Source organism: Lytechinus pictus, chromosome 15 (assembly GCF_037042905.1).
Source record: "Lytechinus pictus isolate F3 Inbred chromosome 15, Lp3.0, whole genome shotgun sequence".
NCBI lineage: Eukaryota > Metazoa > Echinodermata > Echinoidea > Temnopleuroida > Toxopneustidae > Lytechinus > Lytechinus pictus.
In genome coordinates this window covers 22,154,850-22,173,501 of record NC_087259.1, presented here as the reverse complement: position 1 = coordinate 22,173,501, position 18,652 = coordinate 22,154,850, and the positions used below count along the sequence as shown (strand labels likewise).

Genomic DNA, 18,652 nt, shown 5'->3' with positions numbered 1-18,652 from the left:
CAAAAAAAGGAGAAATGAAAGGCAAAGTGTAGGATATTTTATTTACTGAATATGATTTTCAAAATATCTCAAAGTTAGATTCTCATGAAAATGTGATTTTTTTTTCTCGCTCGCTTCGCTCGCTCAGGACTTGTATAAAGCAGCTTTTTGGCAAGTGTGTCATACTGCGCCCCTCGTTATTTTTACTCTTCACGCTTCTGCCGCAAAGATTCCTGTTCATAACATGGCGTACAGACCATAAAAAAGGGAATGGAAAGAGAGAAGAGTGAAATATATCATGTCAAAATCTATCACAAAATTGGATTTTTGTATTAAAAATGTCAAAATTTTTGCTCGCTCGCTTCGCTCGCTCGCATTACAAAAAAGACAATTTCTGCCCGATACGCAAAATCTGGCCCCCTCAAAATAGTCGCTTCATTCATGGACCTATCACAATAGGTCCATGCTTCATTACACCATTAAGCCTGTTCATACCATGATATGACCGGGAATTAAATGTTTGGCTCTTGCCCCCCCTGGCCACCGACCCCTGTTACGCCACTGCATCATGTGGTATTCCATTCATGAGGTAAGTTTGATTTACCGCAGAGCATAACACCACAAAAATACCACATATTTGAATTTACATTACCACACAATGGCATCGTGAGGTAAATGCATTCATGTGGTAATTTTGATTTACCACAACAGTATAACAATACCACACAAATACCACATATTTGAATTTACATTACCACACAATGGCATCGTGAGGTGAATGCATTCATGTGGTAATTTTGATTTACCACAGAAGTATTCAATACCACACAAATACCACATATTTGAATTTACATTACCACACAATGGCATCATGAGGTAATTAACATGCATTCCTGTGGTAATTTTGATTTACCACAGAAATATAACAATACCACACAAATACCACATATTTGAATTTACATTACCACACAATGGCATCATGAGGTAACATGCATTCATGTGGTAATTTTGATTTACCACAGAAGTACCACATAGACAACAAATTACCACAGCTACCAGCTGACGTTACCACACAAGGATATGGAAAATTACCACAGATGTTCATGTGGTAACCATGTGGTAACCTACATTCATGTGGTAATTCGTGTGGTAAAGCCGGGTACCACACAGATATACCACACGACATTTTCGTAAGGGGACTTGGGGGATATATTTTTGTGCACACGTTTTGTTACGCGTACACCAGCTAAATGTGATGCCCACATGCACTGCACTGAATGCACTGTTATTTATTTACAGTGTTTCCACTCTTCCCGAAATTCGGGAAATTTCAGGAAATTTTGACTTTTTCCAGGAGAGGTTCGGGAAATGAAAAAAATCCAGGAAATTTCGGGAAATCCGAAAATTACAATTACACAACAATTAAACGTATAAACTATCAATATTCAGGTTACATTTAAATATTTTTTTTACATCCATACCGTACGTAGTCGTCGCTCAAAATTTTCCGCTCGCGCTCCGCGCTCACATTTTTGTTAGTATTTAAATTAAAGAGGGTGTGAACAAAAAAATGCTAAAATCCTTGATTTTGGCAACCTACGGCAAATTTAGGCTCGCTGTATTATTGCCCGATTTTTGTTTAAAATCAAACTTGAAAATTCCAGGAAATATCTATGAATTTCAGGAAATTTGGGACTCGGTTTCGGGAAAATTATTTTGGAGCTGTGGAACACTGGCACAGTATGTAAAAAAAAAATCCGCCCCTTTGAAAAGTCTTCGAAGATTATAAGATACCATAAACTATGAACGCCGCCGGGCGCTTGCTGCGACTCCAAAATCAACATTTTTAAGGTATCTTTTTGGCGGGATATTCTGGTATCTACAGTCTTTAAGTAAGCTTATTATCATAATCATTCAGTGAGTCATGTAAATGTGTGTATGAGTCCGTGAATATGCTCATAAAAATGCATTGATTTGGCTAAGTACTCTACCTAATTGTATTTGGTCCCACACATTGAAATCGTTGTGATGTCATTCTTTATCTTTGGTAGTTATTTTGGCGTTAGTGCAGTTTCGTACCAGCCGACTTTGAGCAAATTTTTCCACCAGTGCTTGTTCGCAAATGTCATAGCAAGTCTCTCAATCACATTTCAAGGTCAATATGTCCACCGCTTTTCCGAATATTGTGTTAAAGGGAACGGCTGTAGAGTAAAGTGCCCAAAATCAAACTAAAAGTAAAAAGTGCTTTGTCAGGCATAAATTTTAATAATAAAAGGATTCTGCCCCAATCATTCAGAGAGGCAGCATACAAGTCCCTACCTCGAGCGAAGTTCGTGCAGGCTCCACTTCTCTACCGCTCCACCTGCCCGAACTTCGAGACCGTGAACTCGTTCTGATATTCCGAGTGACAAAGGTGGGATTTTATGGGGGAAAAATATAAAATTCATGCAACATCACGATCTTTAACAACCTTAACAAACTGCCACCTAAAAAGTTTGTGAGAATCTTTGATGTATATCACTTGGTCTGAAGGATTCAATGGCAACTTGGCATGATAACGAATTTTGCGAAGATTATTAAAAGGCCAACATCTCCATAATAAGGATCAAAGCTAGATTTTCAGCACTATCAGATTCTTCATTTAATTCTATTCATCTTATAGAATGCCTTGTTCTGAATTTTAATGCTTTTTCCTTATTCTATATTTCAAGTTTGTATGATCTCAATTTGTAATTCCATAGTTTCTTTTCTTAATTTATTTCCCACACATTTTAAGCTTTTGATACTAAAAAAAGAATAACTTAACATCACATTCTTGAGCTGTCATCTTTATTGAAGTGTTGTGAATATTTTTTTTCTTTGTAGACTGCAGTCATGCCTCTATCAACAAAGACGAAGGTGATGCTAGCAGTGGCATTCTCTGTCACTGTCACAGGACTAATGGTCACGGCTAGCCTTCTCAGAAGACGTAAACGTCGTAAGCAACCCAGAACCATGGTCAAACCTATAACAAATGTCTTTTCGAATGCAGGTAAGATGTGTATGTAAGCTGCCATGATGGGTGAAAATCCACCATGGTCTAAAGCGGAGAAAGGCAGAGAGACAGAGAGTTATAAACAGAAGAGAGAGAGAGAGAGTATATATCCAAAGGTAACTTGTCTGGAATCCTTGATTTTGATTGGTTGGTGATCAACATTACCAAGTTCAAGTTTATTTATTTAAAACCAGAAGCATCACATATTCTGTGAACTCAATTGTATCTTGCATAGTTCAATCCAAATATAGCTCACGGCCAACAAATTGCACTACTTGTGGTCAAACATACCTCACACACAAGTCCTTTCCCTTATGACATGAAAGATCTCCATGATTGCATGTATGTTTAACTTGAGATTATGAAAATATACTATTGAGTGTTGTCAGGGTACCAATTTTTGAAGGACATGGGAAATGCAATTTGTCGAAATAATCTCTGACATTACTTTCTTGACTTCAACCAGTAGTCCATTTAGAGTTTTAGACAACACCATCATTTTTAATTCCTCAGCTACTACGAGCAACAATCAGCAGCCCCGTCCTTACTCCCGTCAGCTGACCAGTTCCCCCAAGACGGCTCCTAAACAGAGAGTACCTCCTATGAGAGCACAGTCTTCATCTAGTGCCAGGGCTAGTAAAGCAAGTTCTATCAGCTCCTTGTCTAGTGTCAGCACCCTGCGTAGCGGAGCTGCCAGTTCGGGCAGTGGAGCTCTGACACCAGTCAACACATCGGATTTGATGACGGTGGAGGGAATGTTCAATCTAGGTTTGTCATTTTACTTCTTTGGGTTTTTTTGTCAGTCTTGAAATAATGAGGATACTTAGTGCTGATGATGGTGATATTGATGATGATGATGATAGTGATGGTGATGATGATGATGATGATGATGATGATGATGATGATGATGATGATGATGATGATGGTGATGATGATGATGATGGTGATGATGATGATGATGATGATGATGATGATGATGATGATGATGAGGATGGTGATGATGATGATGATGATGATGATGGTGGTGATGATGATGATGATGATGATGATGATGGTGGTGGTGATGATGATGATGATGATGATGTTGACGACAATGAAGATGATGGTGATGATGATGGTGATGATGATGACGATGATGATGTTGATGATGATGACGATGATGATGTTGATGATGATGATGTGATGAGGACAATGATGATGGCAATGATGATGTGATGAGGTATTAACTGCCTTTTGATGGAGTAGGCAAATACTCCTTTTTCTTTTTTGTAGAAAGGTATTTGTGTAGGCCATTATGATTTTGAGAATTATAAATATTGCTGATATTACTGCTTTACTTGCAGGTAAAGAAGCATTTGAAAGAGCCATCAGCTACTGGAGGACTGCTCTTCATGTACAACATCAATCACAAACTGAAATAGATGGACAGGCACAGGTACAGAATAGTGCTGGTCGATATTTTATTTTAATGGTAGTCGAGTATTGCCAGCAAATTATCACTGATCATAACACGATATATTGCTGAGTCTGACAATCCATGATATACGTTCATTATGAGCTGCAATTCTGTGAGAGCGGGGAAAGGGAAAATGAAAATAAGGATGATATGCATCTCAAAAGATGAAATGTTCAGGATTGTTATTAAAACTGACTGCCATACACTGTGTATTATGGAATTGTCATCCATTTGAGATTCACTGTTCTGAGTAAGATAGCTGTATCAGAGAGGATACCTTCTGGTGGATTACCCATTAATACAAAAAGGAGATTTTCCCCAAAAACTAGAGAGAGAAAAAAAATAGAGATCTTATTGCCCCGTTGACGATGTCCCATGTATTTGAACTGCTTTATTGCATAGAGGTTCATTGTAATATTAAGATTTCCTGTCTGATGTAAAATTGGTTGGCCATTGATTTCAAAGCATATTTTGTGATGTTTGTATTTCAGATTCAGGAGCCGGTAGACTCCAACTTCATCTGTCAGCTGGAGAAGTTAATTGAAGCTGCAGACGGTCTCCGACCAGAGATGGACGATACCGCCAACAGGTTATCGGCTTCTAATCTCGGCGAACTCTCTTTAGACATCAGCCATGTGAGCAATGTATCTTGGGACCGGGAATTCTCTCGGAGTATCAAGAGCGACAGTGCATCAGACTCAGACTCCTTTGTTTCGGCAGCAGAGGTAAGAAGACGTTGACGTCTTTGGATGTCATATACAGCCAGTGAAAAGGACTTTCAGCATATATCAGCACTTTTTGGTGTTTTTATCGAACATTTATTATTTTGGGGGACATTGCTTGATGGTATCTAAAGGACGGTCATTTACAGTCAACCTTTTTCATGTGAACGCTTCCTTAATGACAAAAAAAAAAAGAATATAAGATATTTAAAAAAAAAATCCCCAAAAAACAATAAAGGCACCAACTTCGATAGATCACAACTCGAAGCACTAAAGTATCAATCATTTAAACTGACATTTTCATAAATCTTTAAACTTCTCTTCAATTAAGTATATTAGTTGAATAAATTATCCATTTGATATCATCAGTTTACAAAGTCTTATATTTTTTCCTGTGTCAACGGAAGCTGGACGACCTTTCATCACTCACGAGTGAGCTGAACTTCTTCTCCGGGGATGAAAGCTCTCCTGAGCTCTATCACCGAGCTCTAAGGGTGGTCAAAGAGGGCGGTGTTCAGGCAAGAAGAATAAGGTAGGATGCAAACAAGAAATAAAGAATATGATCGATCGGATTTGGCTTGTTCAGATATAAACATTTTCACAATGATGTCATTATGATGTTATCAGTTTGTCCACACAATGTTTGATAGTTTTCTGAGGCATGAGTGCATGAAGCTTAAAATTCACAAGTTCTTTCTTTTTGTGCACCATATTTGAACAAAGTGGCCCGTACTCTAAACTTGGGTTTTAGTTGAACTCTGGTCTAAAATTGTGGTATAACTTTAGATAACCAATTGCGACACAAATCTCTAACAGTACAGGTTTGATTTATTAATATATCTGTTACTCAGATCATTCATAACTCTCGAGAAATATAGCTGAATTCCTTGGTAATATAGCAGGATGAAAGAGCACAATCAATATAAACATGATTTTAACAAAATGTTGACTATTTATTGGATTTTGCATTGATTTTCTTGATTTACACTAATTTTCAAAATTCATTGCTTTTTTTTTTGGGGGGGGGGGTGGGGCTGAATTTGTTTCCATTAAATTTTGTGGATCCCTCCTGAATTCTGTAGAATTTTCTATTTTCAATACTGTGGAAAACTGGAGACTTAAGATTTTGCTGTGATTTTCACTTTTCTTTCATTTTTCGGAGTGGTAAAACTTGTTTCCTGTGGAATCCTTCATATTTTCAGAGTTCTCTGATTTGAGTTTTGAGTTTGCTGTATCATGCGAAACTGCTTTGTATTGTATTATAAATTATATCAATAGAACTGAGGTTTTGCATTGTTCGAGTGATGAAGATTTCCTTGCCAAGTTACACTGTATTCGCTGTATCATGAGAAACTGCTGTGATTAACGTAAGTTGATCACTTTGTATTGTATTATTTCAATAGAACTGAGGTTTTGCAGTGTTCGAGTGATGAAGATTTCCTTGCCAAGTTACACTGTATTCGCCAAGCCACCATAGTTTTGTTCCAAGATGGCACGGTTAAAGATTACTTTTCAGATGTAGGCCTTCAACTGACTGCCGATCTACTGTGGCATGCAAATTATGTAAGTCTTATATGTTCTCAGCCATCTTCCTCGTTTGGATAAGCTCCATCTATCATGTGCTCAAGCATACAAGGAATTTCTGCCTACTGGGTACCCATTTACTTAACCCGTGTAAATAGGGTTTGATAGGATTTGAGCCCAAACCTTGTGCTGAATGTCCACAGACTTATCCACTGAGCCATAACACTTTCTATTGGTTATTAAAAGATATCCATCTCTATTGATTGTCCTAAGCTCCATGATTTGATATGTGTCAATGAAGTCGGATACAAGTAATCAAGAGTTTTCATTTGCATGCCAAAACCTGGCCCTTTTCCAACCTTCCCTTAGCAGCAGCCCTTGGACCACCTACTGAATATATTTATGTGAATGGGTATAAAGTTAGTGAGTGATGCCTATTTTTTTTTGGGTGGGGGGCATCCAAATCTGCATAAGTGGCATCTGGATAGCATTTCATGAAAGAACTTGTTTGATGTTTTATCCAGCAAAGTCTGTTTTATCTGACAGTTACAATAGCAGTGGTATGGCACTTGTTCTTCTCATCCAGTAAATATAATTGAAAGTTGTCAGATAACACATTCTCCTGTAAAGCATGTCAGCTGTAGGTCTACCGATAGTTTGTTTACAGGATGGTAATTGCTATATCTGCAGTGGGATAGATCAGTGAACTGACGTTATACAGTCAAACCTGCTACAAAAGGAAAACAGGTTCGATAACACAATATTCCTTTTAAGTGGGAGACAATTTAGATAGCCACTAAAGACAGGTTTTCACCACAGACAGGTGGCCACAAAGACAGGTTTGACTGAACCATATTTTTTTATTCTCTATTACAAAACAAAACAAAATCAGCCTTCCCATTTTCAAAAGCATAATATCTTTGTTTTAAATCAGATACATATAATGGTTCTATATGTTCTTGTTTGGATTTTTCCAGGATACAGAAGGGTTTATTAAGGCTTATGATGAGATGATGACGTACGTGAAAGACCCAGGCAGCTGGAAAGACATTGAACAGGAGCTTTATGGAAGGAAGGTAGGGAAACCGTTCACATATGAATTCTTTCATTGGTGAAAATGAAAATCTTTTTGTAGTCCTGCAAATAATTGAAGAGTTGAATAATTCTCACTGATAATGGAAATGTTGAAACATAATCCAATTTTAAAAGTTTATTATCATCCACAATACCTGCTTTTCTAGCATCGCCTGTGTACCAATAGTAGTAGTAATAGTGTTCAGGAACATGGAAATATTTTGTTTCAAAATTTTCTTACAGTATTAGTCAAGAATATTGTTTTAATACCAGTCATTTGTATAGCAGAATTACTTTATTTTATATTTTTTGAAATAATCTCATCTATGAAGCAGTATATGTAATGAACTGTTTTAAGTTGATGGGTTTTTTTCTCAGTGAGATTTCTTTCATTACATCAGGATTCCAACCCATCTGCGAATATTATTTTACCTTTTCCTAAGTCAGGGAAGAGTCAGGGGATTTTGGAAATGCCTCAAATCTAAACCAGTCAGAATCTTTAATATTTTGTTGCATTTCAAAATGACATCCATTGGATGACTGGCTAATAGTACTTATAATGTATCCTCTTTGATTACTGTAGGAGTAGCCATATTGCATGACCTGAATAAGGCCTCTAAATTTAAGCATGATTGTGCACTATAGCACGATAATATGTGAAACTAAAAATGGGTTAAATTAAATATCAGGGAATTTGTTTTCTAGAAATGCTGGAAACCCTGTTCACTTTATGACATCTTGTTGCATTTGTTACTTCTAATGACTTGGTAAACCCTTCCATGTATATTTAAATTGGGCCAACAGAAACACTTGTTTAAAAAAAATCTTATGTATCAAACTTTGTGTCTTAAGATTTGTTATATATATATATTTTTATTGATATTTTCTTCAGGTGAAGTTTCTTTCATTCTATGACATTGTGTTGGATTTCTTTCTTCTTGATGCTTTTGATGACCTGGCCAACCCACCCTCATCAATTCAAACAGTTATTCAAAACAGATGGTTATCTAATGGAGTCAAAGAAACAGTGAGTTCTTCTTTTACCCCCCCACCCTCCCTCCCATCACCTTGTTTATCATTTCTTAGCCAACCCACCCTTTTCAATTCAAATAGTCGCTCAAAACAGAGAACTATCTAATGGAATTTAAAAATGTATATATACAGTGCGTATCAAAAAAGTTTACACTTAGAAAAAACCCTGTAAAATTACACATTTGTAATATCCTGAACTTTTTTCCACATTTTGACATTCATACAGATCCATTTAAGCAAATGACGATATAACTGTCGAAAAATAATTCCGCTTGAGTGAGCACCACTTACTTTTGAAAAGTTAATGAAAAATGATTTGCGCAGAACTTTGAAATAGTTATGCGAATAAAAGTAGACCTTAATCATGAAAAACACGTGGAATTTAGCCAATAAAATTGATTTGAAGATATCTTTTACCTTTTTTTAAACTTGTTTCCTTGCGAAAAACACTTTGAAGAGTGCATTGCATCCCACCCCACGCACAGAGGCCATCGTGACGATATTTTCTTTACACCGAACTGTGATTTACATGAAATGGCTTTGGCTTGATTTCCATTTTGTTAATCACTGTCTAGCTTGGGAAAAGTGTGGAGAAACAAGTATTAATGAAAAATCAAATGTAAACCCACCTTAAATGATAAAAACGTAGTGAAAAGAATGCTGGAGATGTCTGATATAAACTTTTGTTCAGATTCACTTATGTCCTCAGATCCAGCTGGCACAAAAAGGGTAAAGGTTGTGCTTACTAAGTGTTGAAATTTCAATTTGGGTGGCAAAATTGTTACAAAATGCTTGAACGTATCCGTTTTATTTCAATTGACTAAAAGTGCAAAGGAAATGTATGAGAAATGTTTCGCAGGGTAAGTTTGATTTCGCCCTTTCCCCTTGACACAACGTGAAAACAAGCATTTCTGCGCAAACAGATTTCTGCGAGCTTTACAAAAATGGACAGTGCTCACTCAAGTGTAACATTCTGTCAAAACTTTACTTTCATTGGATAGATGAGACCCAAATCCAAGATTATATGTGAAAAAATTACCCACATGTGGTATATTTTTTTATTCCCAGGGCTTTTTCAAAGTGTAAACTTTTTTTTGATACGCACTGTAGTAAGTGTGTTTCTCATTCTAAAATTCAAATTAGTTGAATTCCATCGTTATTACATTAATAATACAGAAATAAACAGGTCTGATGGCTATTTATCCCCCAAAATTACCTTTGAGTTCAATACTGAAGTTAATTTGAAATTAACAGTTGCAGGGGAAATAGTATTTCAAACTTTAATTCAATTTACTTTCTTAAATAGAACTACACATTTATAAACACATGTAGATACACATGTAAGATAAAACTGTTTTTCTATGCTCATTTTCAAAACTTGAATAAATACATCTTGGATATATGTAATGTTGAATTGTCAACCATATTTCTCACCCCTATTCCCAGGCTCTTGCTACGGCTGTTTGGTCTGTACTAGCAGCAAAGAGGAGAATGCTCCAGGTAATGACTTTCACAGACTTATTTGACTTTCATCTCAAAATTACCATGAAATTTACCAATATTACCAACATAACTAGTGTTATCAGTATAGTGTATAGTGCTAGGAAAGTTGAGGCATGTAATGTGTTACTGTATAACCTCATACACTCTCTGCGGCAAAGTGTGCCAACATTACCAACATAACTAGTGTTATCAGTATAGTGTATAGTGCTAGGAAAGTTGAGGCCTATAATGTGTTACTGTATGAACCTCATACATTCTCTGCGGCAAGTTGTGCCAGTATTACCAACATAACTAGTGTTATCAGTATAGTGTATAGTGCTAGGAAAGTTGAGGCCTATATGTGATACGGTTTAACCTCATGCACTTTCTAACTGGACACTGGTGTTCACCTGTAATCCAAACCACATGGGGGAAGTTACAAATTAATAGGGAGGTTCCAGGTTCGAGCCCTGGTTACATATTTGGATGGTGATGTTAAAGGTCAGTCCCAGATTCAATTCAATTTATTTTCCAGTACTGGTAAAAAACTTGCAAGTACAAAATACAGAAAGAGAAAAAAAAATACAAAGAAAATATACAAGTACATGGAGGGGGATAACAGGGGGATAATCATATCTGATTGATACATGTCAGTATAATCTCAGTTCCACACACACACACATCTACTTATTGTTTCAGACCAAAAGACCTTAAAAGATAGGAGTTGCTGTTACCCTTTCCAGCGATTTAAGGGATTTCTGGCACTGCACAGGGGCTGCCGTGCCCATGATTAATTGGGCAAAAATGAATTTTCATAATATTTCTATTTTAGGTTTCTATTTCGGACAATGAAATATTGTTTTTCTTATATTTCCAGAATCCCAATGGTTTTCTAGCCAAGATGTACAGTATATCGCATCACATGACTCCAGCGTTAGCCTGGGGGTTCATGGGAACTAACGAGGAGTTGAAGAAACTTATGATCTACTTCAAGGTATGTATGAAGTTCTTATGGCATTATAGGGGCACTCAAGACTCAAAATCAAGGGGGGGGGGCAGGGTGGAGTGTGACTAAATTGACAGTCTGAATTTCCATCTCTAACTTGTTGATTATTCAGCATGACATTTACATTACAGTATGAAAGGAAGTGATAATACAAGGCTACCTAACCAGTTACAATTTATCTCTCCTAACCTTTTTAGGTTTTCTGGTTATGTGAACATGTGAATTTTAAATGCATTTGCACATGGTATAGTGGACCAATCTTGGGGTAGAGATTGAAAAATCAAAATTGGTCAGTTGGGAGAATTAAAACAAGCAGTATTAGATGTAATGGAAAACTGAATGGTGACAGCAGAGAAATATATGAAGTCATACCATGGGTTCAAGTTCAACTTTATTCAATTCCAATTTATAAAAACATTTTACAACACGTTGAATAAAAACATGCAATTCAAAATGAAATAAAGCAATTAAATAATATGTACATACATCTTGGTATAGATAGAGTATTGAAATTAGGTATAGCTGTAGAAAAAAACCAAAGAGGTCTAAGATTTGATCAAATAATTAAAGCAAATAACAAATCAAATGAATATTCATTAAAGAAAAATGAATTGCGTCTTGTACCAAGACAAACCCCAAAACAAACATAGAAGGTAAGAGAGGATGAAAAGCAGAAGAGGGGGGGGGTGACTGAGAGTAGAAAGATGACAAAAATCGTTGAAATTCAACGAGAGTCACGTGTGATCAAGCTTAAGATGGTGCTTAAATCTGTTATAAAATGAAATTGAGGTTATACATGTAGGGAGTGAAATGTGTTAAAACCACAAAGATGAACATTTACATTGCAAATATTAAAGGGATGGTCCGGGCTGAAAATATTTAGCTTAATAAATAGAGTAGAATTCACTGAGCAAAATGCCGAAAATTTCATCAAAATTGGATAACAAATAACAAAGTTATTGAATTTTAAAGTTTAGCAATATTTTGTGAAAACAGTCGTCATGAATATTAATTAGGTGGGCTGATGATGTCACATCCCCACTTGTTCTTTTGTATTTTATTATATGAAATTAGGTTAATTCACATTTTTTTCTCCAAGAACTAGAAAAATTATATTGACAACTGATTTAGTGCATTAGATATTTATTGCTGCAACTTATTTCATTATAAGGGAGACAAAGTATTCACACAAGTATGAAATAATGAAAAAAAATATGATTTTATGTAATAACATAAGAAAACGGAAAGTGGAGATGTGACATCATCAGCCCACCTAATGAATATTCATGACGACTGTTTTCACAATATACTGCTAAATTTCAAACTTTAATAACTTTATTATTTGTTATCCGATTTTGATGAAATTTTTGCATTTTGCTTAGTGAATTCTATATGTATTAAGATATAAATATTTTCAGCCCGGACCATCCCTTTAAGCACTGGTGACATTAATAATGTATTTAATTCAATTAGCTGGTCAATCTTATGGGGCATGGAACGAAACTTGCTATCAAATTCATTGTCGAATTTGGGCCCCGGAATCAATCAGTCATAAGTTTGGCAATTAATTGCAAATTTACACTTGATTGTCTCTTTCTTGCAACAAGAAGTGCAACCATATTACTATAATTACCCTTGTTATTTTATTTATGTTAAACATATTGTAAACTAGCAACAGAAATTTGCAATCGAGCGCAAAAATAATCTCTTGCAACAGTCTCATAATATTTGTTTTCAATCTTGATACATGACATTCCTAGTGATACATCATGTAAACCAGTATCAAGTGAAAGGAATTCCAAGTTATTCATTTTGTATATATGCTTTATATATTTTGCAATGTTTTTTCTTTACATGTGCAGGACCAAGTTATGCAATTTTGCCGAGCCATCTTCTCGTTAAAACGATGCAGATATTCATCGATACCAGAACTCTCAGAAGATATATATTCCTTGGCTAGGGAATACGGTGTCATCATCAACCAGAGATTGAATTCAACAAGCTGAGTGTTGACACAAGATATTCTTAAATATCAGAAGTCTCAGAAGATATATATATTCCTTGGCTGGAGAGTATGGCACCTTCGTTGTCATGAATACCCGTTGTTTGCACCTCTTGAAAAGAATACTTCTACCTTTTCCTTGTTGCATATTTTGCTGTATTTTCACCAAACTCCATGGCCGTACACAGCTTGGTAGCGGAATGGGGGCAGTTGTCCTCCTCCCCTTCAAGAAATTTTCAAAACATTTTTATTGCTTATTTTCAGAAAATCAATTCAAATTGTGCACCAGATTTCACAGTTCCATCTTATTGATTAAAAAATGCTGTCATGATCAGCTCGATCACTTTGCTCCCTCGCTTTCAAATCTTAGCTGTTTTTGCCCCTTTGAGAAATAAATTTTACATAATGCCCTTGTTTAAATAAACCTCCATGTGCAGATAATATCTTCAGCCACTTCATTCGTCACTAGTGATGAGCTTTCGCTTGATATAATTATAGAGAAAGTTCTCTCTTTTGAGTGCAGACTTAATTTGGTCATTAAATCATTGCCAAATGATTAATTGCTTTCATGCCATGAGTGAACTTGCCACATTCTAGTGTACCTCTTAATCTGCGATAGGATGCGATAGATAATTATACCTTAAACATTATTATTGGCTTTCATTTTAACAGGGTCTTTCTTGTAATTTTATATTTCAATTATTTTTTTTTCAAATTTGTGTCATGACCAAGAAGTCACTCATTGCATGAATTAAAAAGGATAAGGTATGGCCCTTTAAAAATGATTATACAAAATTACCTCAGAGGAATATTTTCATCAGTTTTCATGGGAAATTTGATAGCAGTTGTTTGCTTATTCTTCCAGTTTTATGATAAACAATGGTTATGTTATGTAATTTGTGTTCCATATATTGCCTCATAAGGTTAATTTAACATCCGCTCTCTGTGTCCGAACGATCCTTAGGTTGAGGCGAAGAATGTATCATAATGGGATAGCAAGAAGCTGTCACTTTATTACAGTTACATGTATTTCCACTTCTAATCACAATTTTGGGATGCAGCAAATTACAATTCTTTCTTCATGAAAACTGACGATGATATGTCTTTGAAAAAAAGAAATATAATGCTATTTCAAATTGACCATCCTTAATGAAAAATCTTAATACTTTTTTAGTTCATCATCTTTAAGGTCATTCAAAGAAACAGTATTCTTTTCAATTATTTTGTATGTGGTTACTTCGAGAAATATATCCAATTTTCCATGAACTATATTGTATTCCCATTAATGTTTTACCCAATATATGAATAATATAGATATCGTATCTGGGTGTCACAAAATCCAGTTTTCATATGCCAACTGACTATCTAATGTTCTTGTATAGTTGATAAGTTCTGCTCTCATTCAAGAGTGAATGAATGATTTCCTTATGTATGAATAGGAAGGATATTTTAATTCTGTATATAATCAACAATAATCATGTGCAATAAGTGTGCTATCTTAATATTACTAAGGGAACTTCATTGAGTTTTTCAATATCAGTTTTGCTGCAGTACAATGCTTATTCTTTTGATATTTGAAAGCGAGACCACATCCACATGTTACTACTTATTGTAAAGAAACATACACATTATTTGTTTAATACTTGTAGTAATGATTATTGTGGCATGTAACATTTGCTAAAGAACAAATCAGGCAGTAGGGACATGGTAAATCAAATTGTTAACTGATGGACATTTTCATAAATCGTATTTTATATATTCATCATCGTGAAAATACAAGTTACAGTTAGGCTAGGCCTACCTATTGATGATTTTATTTGCCCATTATAAATATATGAATGAATTCAATCATCAGAATGGGGACTATTTGTTATGTTCTTTGAGGTTAGGGATAGTTGATTTTCTCTAGCAAGTAGCATTGCCCCCTCTTAAATCATCCATCTTCTTATTGCTTGCTTTCAAGCATCCATGCTTCTTAGCCAGTAGCGTAATGAGCCAAAACTTTTGAGGGGGCCAGACAATGGCGTATGGGGCAACATTTCTAAAAGGCTATGAGCGAGCAACATTTTTCACCTTTGACCAGTGATAGATTTTAACATAATATTCAGAAATAACACAATATGATATTTCAACCCTTTTCTCCCTTTTTCTGTGCCATTATTATTTATATTTTTTTTGGGGGGGTTCATGGCACCCTAAGCTCCTTCATCTGTATGCCAGTGTTCTTAGCAATCCGGTAACAAAAAGATCACCACCCCATGTATAAAGGAAAACCCTTTTTTCCGATCATTAAAATGTAATTATTCATAACAGATTGATGATATATTCATATTCAGACACTCTCAAATAGACATTAGAGACCTTTCGTTTTCTGCGACGAGCCATGTGGACATACAAGATTATGGAATTTTGGGAGCCCTGCGCATGTGTGAAGAAATCTGCGACGAGCCCTCTCATTGCCCAAATCTGTGACTCGTATTTGAGGGTTTTGACGTTCGGTGTCATAGTGCTCGAACGAGCGCAATTTTCAAAATGTCAATTTACAAAATATGTGTCATATAATCTTTAAATAAAATGAATTATTGGATTACAAATTAGATATACAATGCGTTACTTTCAAAATAGACACACCCTATGCAGAAATTTGATTGCATTAATCAGTAATTACCTTGCATACCCACCTTGATGTAGCTTTGTGATGTTGATGACATGATAATTATTGAACCATACCATGGTATAATCATTGTCTTGGAAAGCTCTTGTATTATCCCCGCTACGCCCAGCCGGCTCTGTATTGCAATGATGGTCATGCACCTGCAGATATTGTCTGTACTCCGTGTAGACCGGAACACCGCAAGCAGGTGACACTAGTTGTATCTTGTGTTTACCAATGGTAAATATTACCCAGGAGCCAGCCATTATTTGAAGCTAGGATCTCAGAATTCAAAGACAATTTCTCACATTCATGTGAGGTAATAATAATAATCCGCTTTTATATATTGCTTAATACATCGGAAGGACATCTCTAAGCGCTTTACGGATATATTATTGCCCTGGTCATCGGATCTTGGCATGCCCGCACACAATGTATGCACCTTCTCCACCCCCTGGGGAGCATTCCAATAAGAGTTCCAAGACTCAATTGCTAGGCATACTATGTACCCATTTAACACCTGGGTGGAGAGTGGTGGAGAGATAAGCTACCTATTGTGAAGAAATATACCATGTGCTCAGAATATTCGTAGAAGCAGACCTATTTTGTGTTTGTGAGTGGTGGCTCTGTGCAACGTGTCCTATGCAGTAGTGAAATCCATCAGTTTCTTTCAAAAATTGAAGCATTTAATTGATGGAACTTCAGGGAGGATATTCTTGGCTTGTTCAATGTTTTTACATTATCTAAAAGTTTTTGAGCCTTATTCTGATGATAAAGTTTCTGTTATGTACATGGACAATCTGCAGTTGTGGTACACAAACATTTTTGTAGACTGAGCCCAAATTCAATTCAAATTCTCAAATGGCTTAAGTGTTTAAACTGGAAATAAATGGGGATATGAAAAAGAAATGAAAATAAATAAATATGTTAAAATAAATGATAGTGAACCAAAGATCACAAAAAGATTGCTTGTTTCACGCAAAGTGAAATACATGGATTAAGGTACACACTACATTTTACTGTATATACAAATTGCTATGTCTATCCATCATCATTTTTGCACTTCTCGACACTCCTTCCAGTGGCTCACTTTATTCATCATCCCAGTACAGGGGCCGTGGAACAGTTTTGAAAGTGGGGGGGATTGACCATGCAAAACGTCACAATTAGATGGTCATGTTTACGTTTCTGTACACTATTTTAGAAAAAGGGGGGGCTGAAGCCCTCATTCCCCCCCCCCCCCCCTGGTGTCATGGCCCCTGCAGTAGAGCTTGTATAAGCTGCCAAAGGGATTACTACATCAAGTATCTACCCGGTCTAGTCTCTGATTCATGAAATTTTTCATCCTTGTCAATTTACCAACTACAGTTAAAAGCTACTGTAATGGCTCAATATGATTGGCTGGCTCTGATTTCTTGTAGAATTCCAGTATTTGTTATAGATTGTAACACTTGTGAGGGGAAAAGTCCTGAATCCTTTCTGCTCAGCTGCATCTTCACCCTGTAATATTTCAAGTTATGTTTGAAATATGAAAGTACAAAGATATGTTTTAAATCTTGTGGACAATTAAAGTATTTTTTAATGTTTTGCTACCTGATGCACCTCCTATTGTACCTATGCAATATAAAAGCATGCCTTGTGTTATTGAATGCCTGGTTGTATTCATTGTCTGTATATAGAAATAAATAATGAAGAGACTCCTCATTTCATGAAATTGTTTGGTCATTATTCTTTGAAGAAGTGATCAAGAAACTTAGTATATAGAGAGCTTTTGCGTAAATGTTTAGGAAAATCTATGAACAAATATTTTCAGACTTAGAAGCATAAATCAGGGACATAATGATGGTAATTTCCCTGCTATTGATACTATTTACAGGCTACCAGGGTTGGCAAGTACATCATCATCGTCAACATCATCTTTATCATCATCAACATTTTTATCATAAACATCATCTTTATCATCATTATCACCATCATCATTAACATCATCAGCTTCACTTTATCATTGTCTTCTTTATCATCATCACACTCATCATCTTTATCATCATCATCATCTTTATCATGAACATCATCATCATCACTATCTACACTCCATCATCATCACCACAATCATCAATACCTACACTACCATCACTATCATCATCACCTTCATCACAACCACCACAACTATTACCAACACCATCATCATAATCATATATATTCTGGGCCCCATTGCATAAAAATAACTATCACTGATTGTTTATTGGCTGATGAGCAGTGTTACCGTGATACTTACTATTGGAAGGCCAAGTTACCATAATACTAACTTTTATGCAACAGGGTGTTTCATAAAGCTATTCATAAGTTAAGAACGACTGGTGATCATTTCTTGTGGTACAATGGTATTCACCATTAAATGTTCATTGGCAATGGTTAAGCGCATAAGAAAGAATCACCAGTCGTTCTTAAAGTCCCTTCTAACTTACGAACAGCTTTATAAAATGGCTCCCTGGTCTGAAATAATGCCTTGAGTTAGGAGATTATTCATCTTATGGACAGCAATCTCATGCAGAGTCTACTATACATGGACATTCACAAAATAATACCAAATTTGAAGATAAATTATTATAATTCTGTCACAAAGATCAAGAACCTTGTGGCTTTATTTGTTCACTCCGTAATTCACATTCATCATGAGAAATATAAATA

The 18,652-nt window shown here is 35.7% G+C and overlaps 1 protein-coding gene across 7 annotated transcripts; it reads left to right on the top strand.

Moving 5' to 3' along the window:
* The first annotated feature begins 1,740 nt into the window (after positions 1-1,740).
* LOC129277915 (mitoguardin 2-like) lies at positions 1,741-17,668 on the top strand. Of its 7 annotated transcripts, none has more exons than XM_064110092.1 (13): positions 1,749-1,871; positions 2,845-3,010; positions 3,527-3,781; positions 4,357-4,448; positions 4,961-5,194; positions 5,599-5,723; positions 6,595-6,754; positions 7,693-7,791; positions 8,682-8,816; positions 10,268-10,321; positions 11,181-11,297; positions 13,172-16,283; positions 16,507-17,668. In XM_064110092.1, exons 2-12 carry the CDS (start codon positions 2,854-2,856, stop codon positions 13,313-13,315), a joined length of 1,572 nt encoding a protein of 523 aa, XP_063966162.1. In that variant the 5' UTR covers positions 1,749-1,871; positions 2,845-2,853; the 3' UTR covers positions 13,316-16,283; positions 16,507-17,668. The 7 variants fall into 7 exon arrangements, with proteins under 7 accessions (XP_063966161.1, XP_063966162.1, XP_054770078.2 ...); XM_064110089.1 differs by having other exon boundaries at positions 1,750-1,871; positions 2,852-3,010; positions 13,172-14,536; positions 14,626-17,668; XM_064110093.1 differs by having other exon boundaries at positions 1,752-1,830.
* Positions 17,669-18,652: the final 984 nt, after the last annotated feature.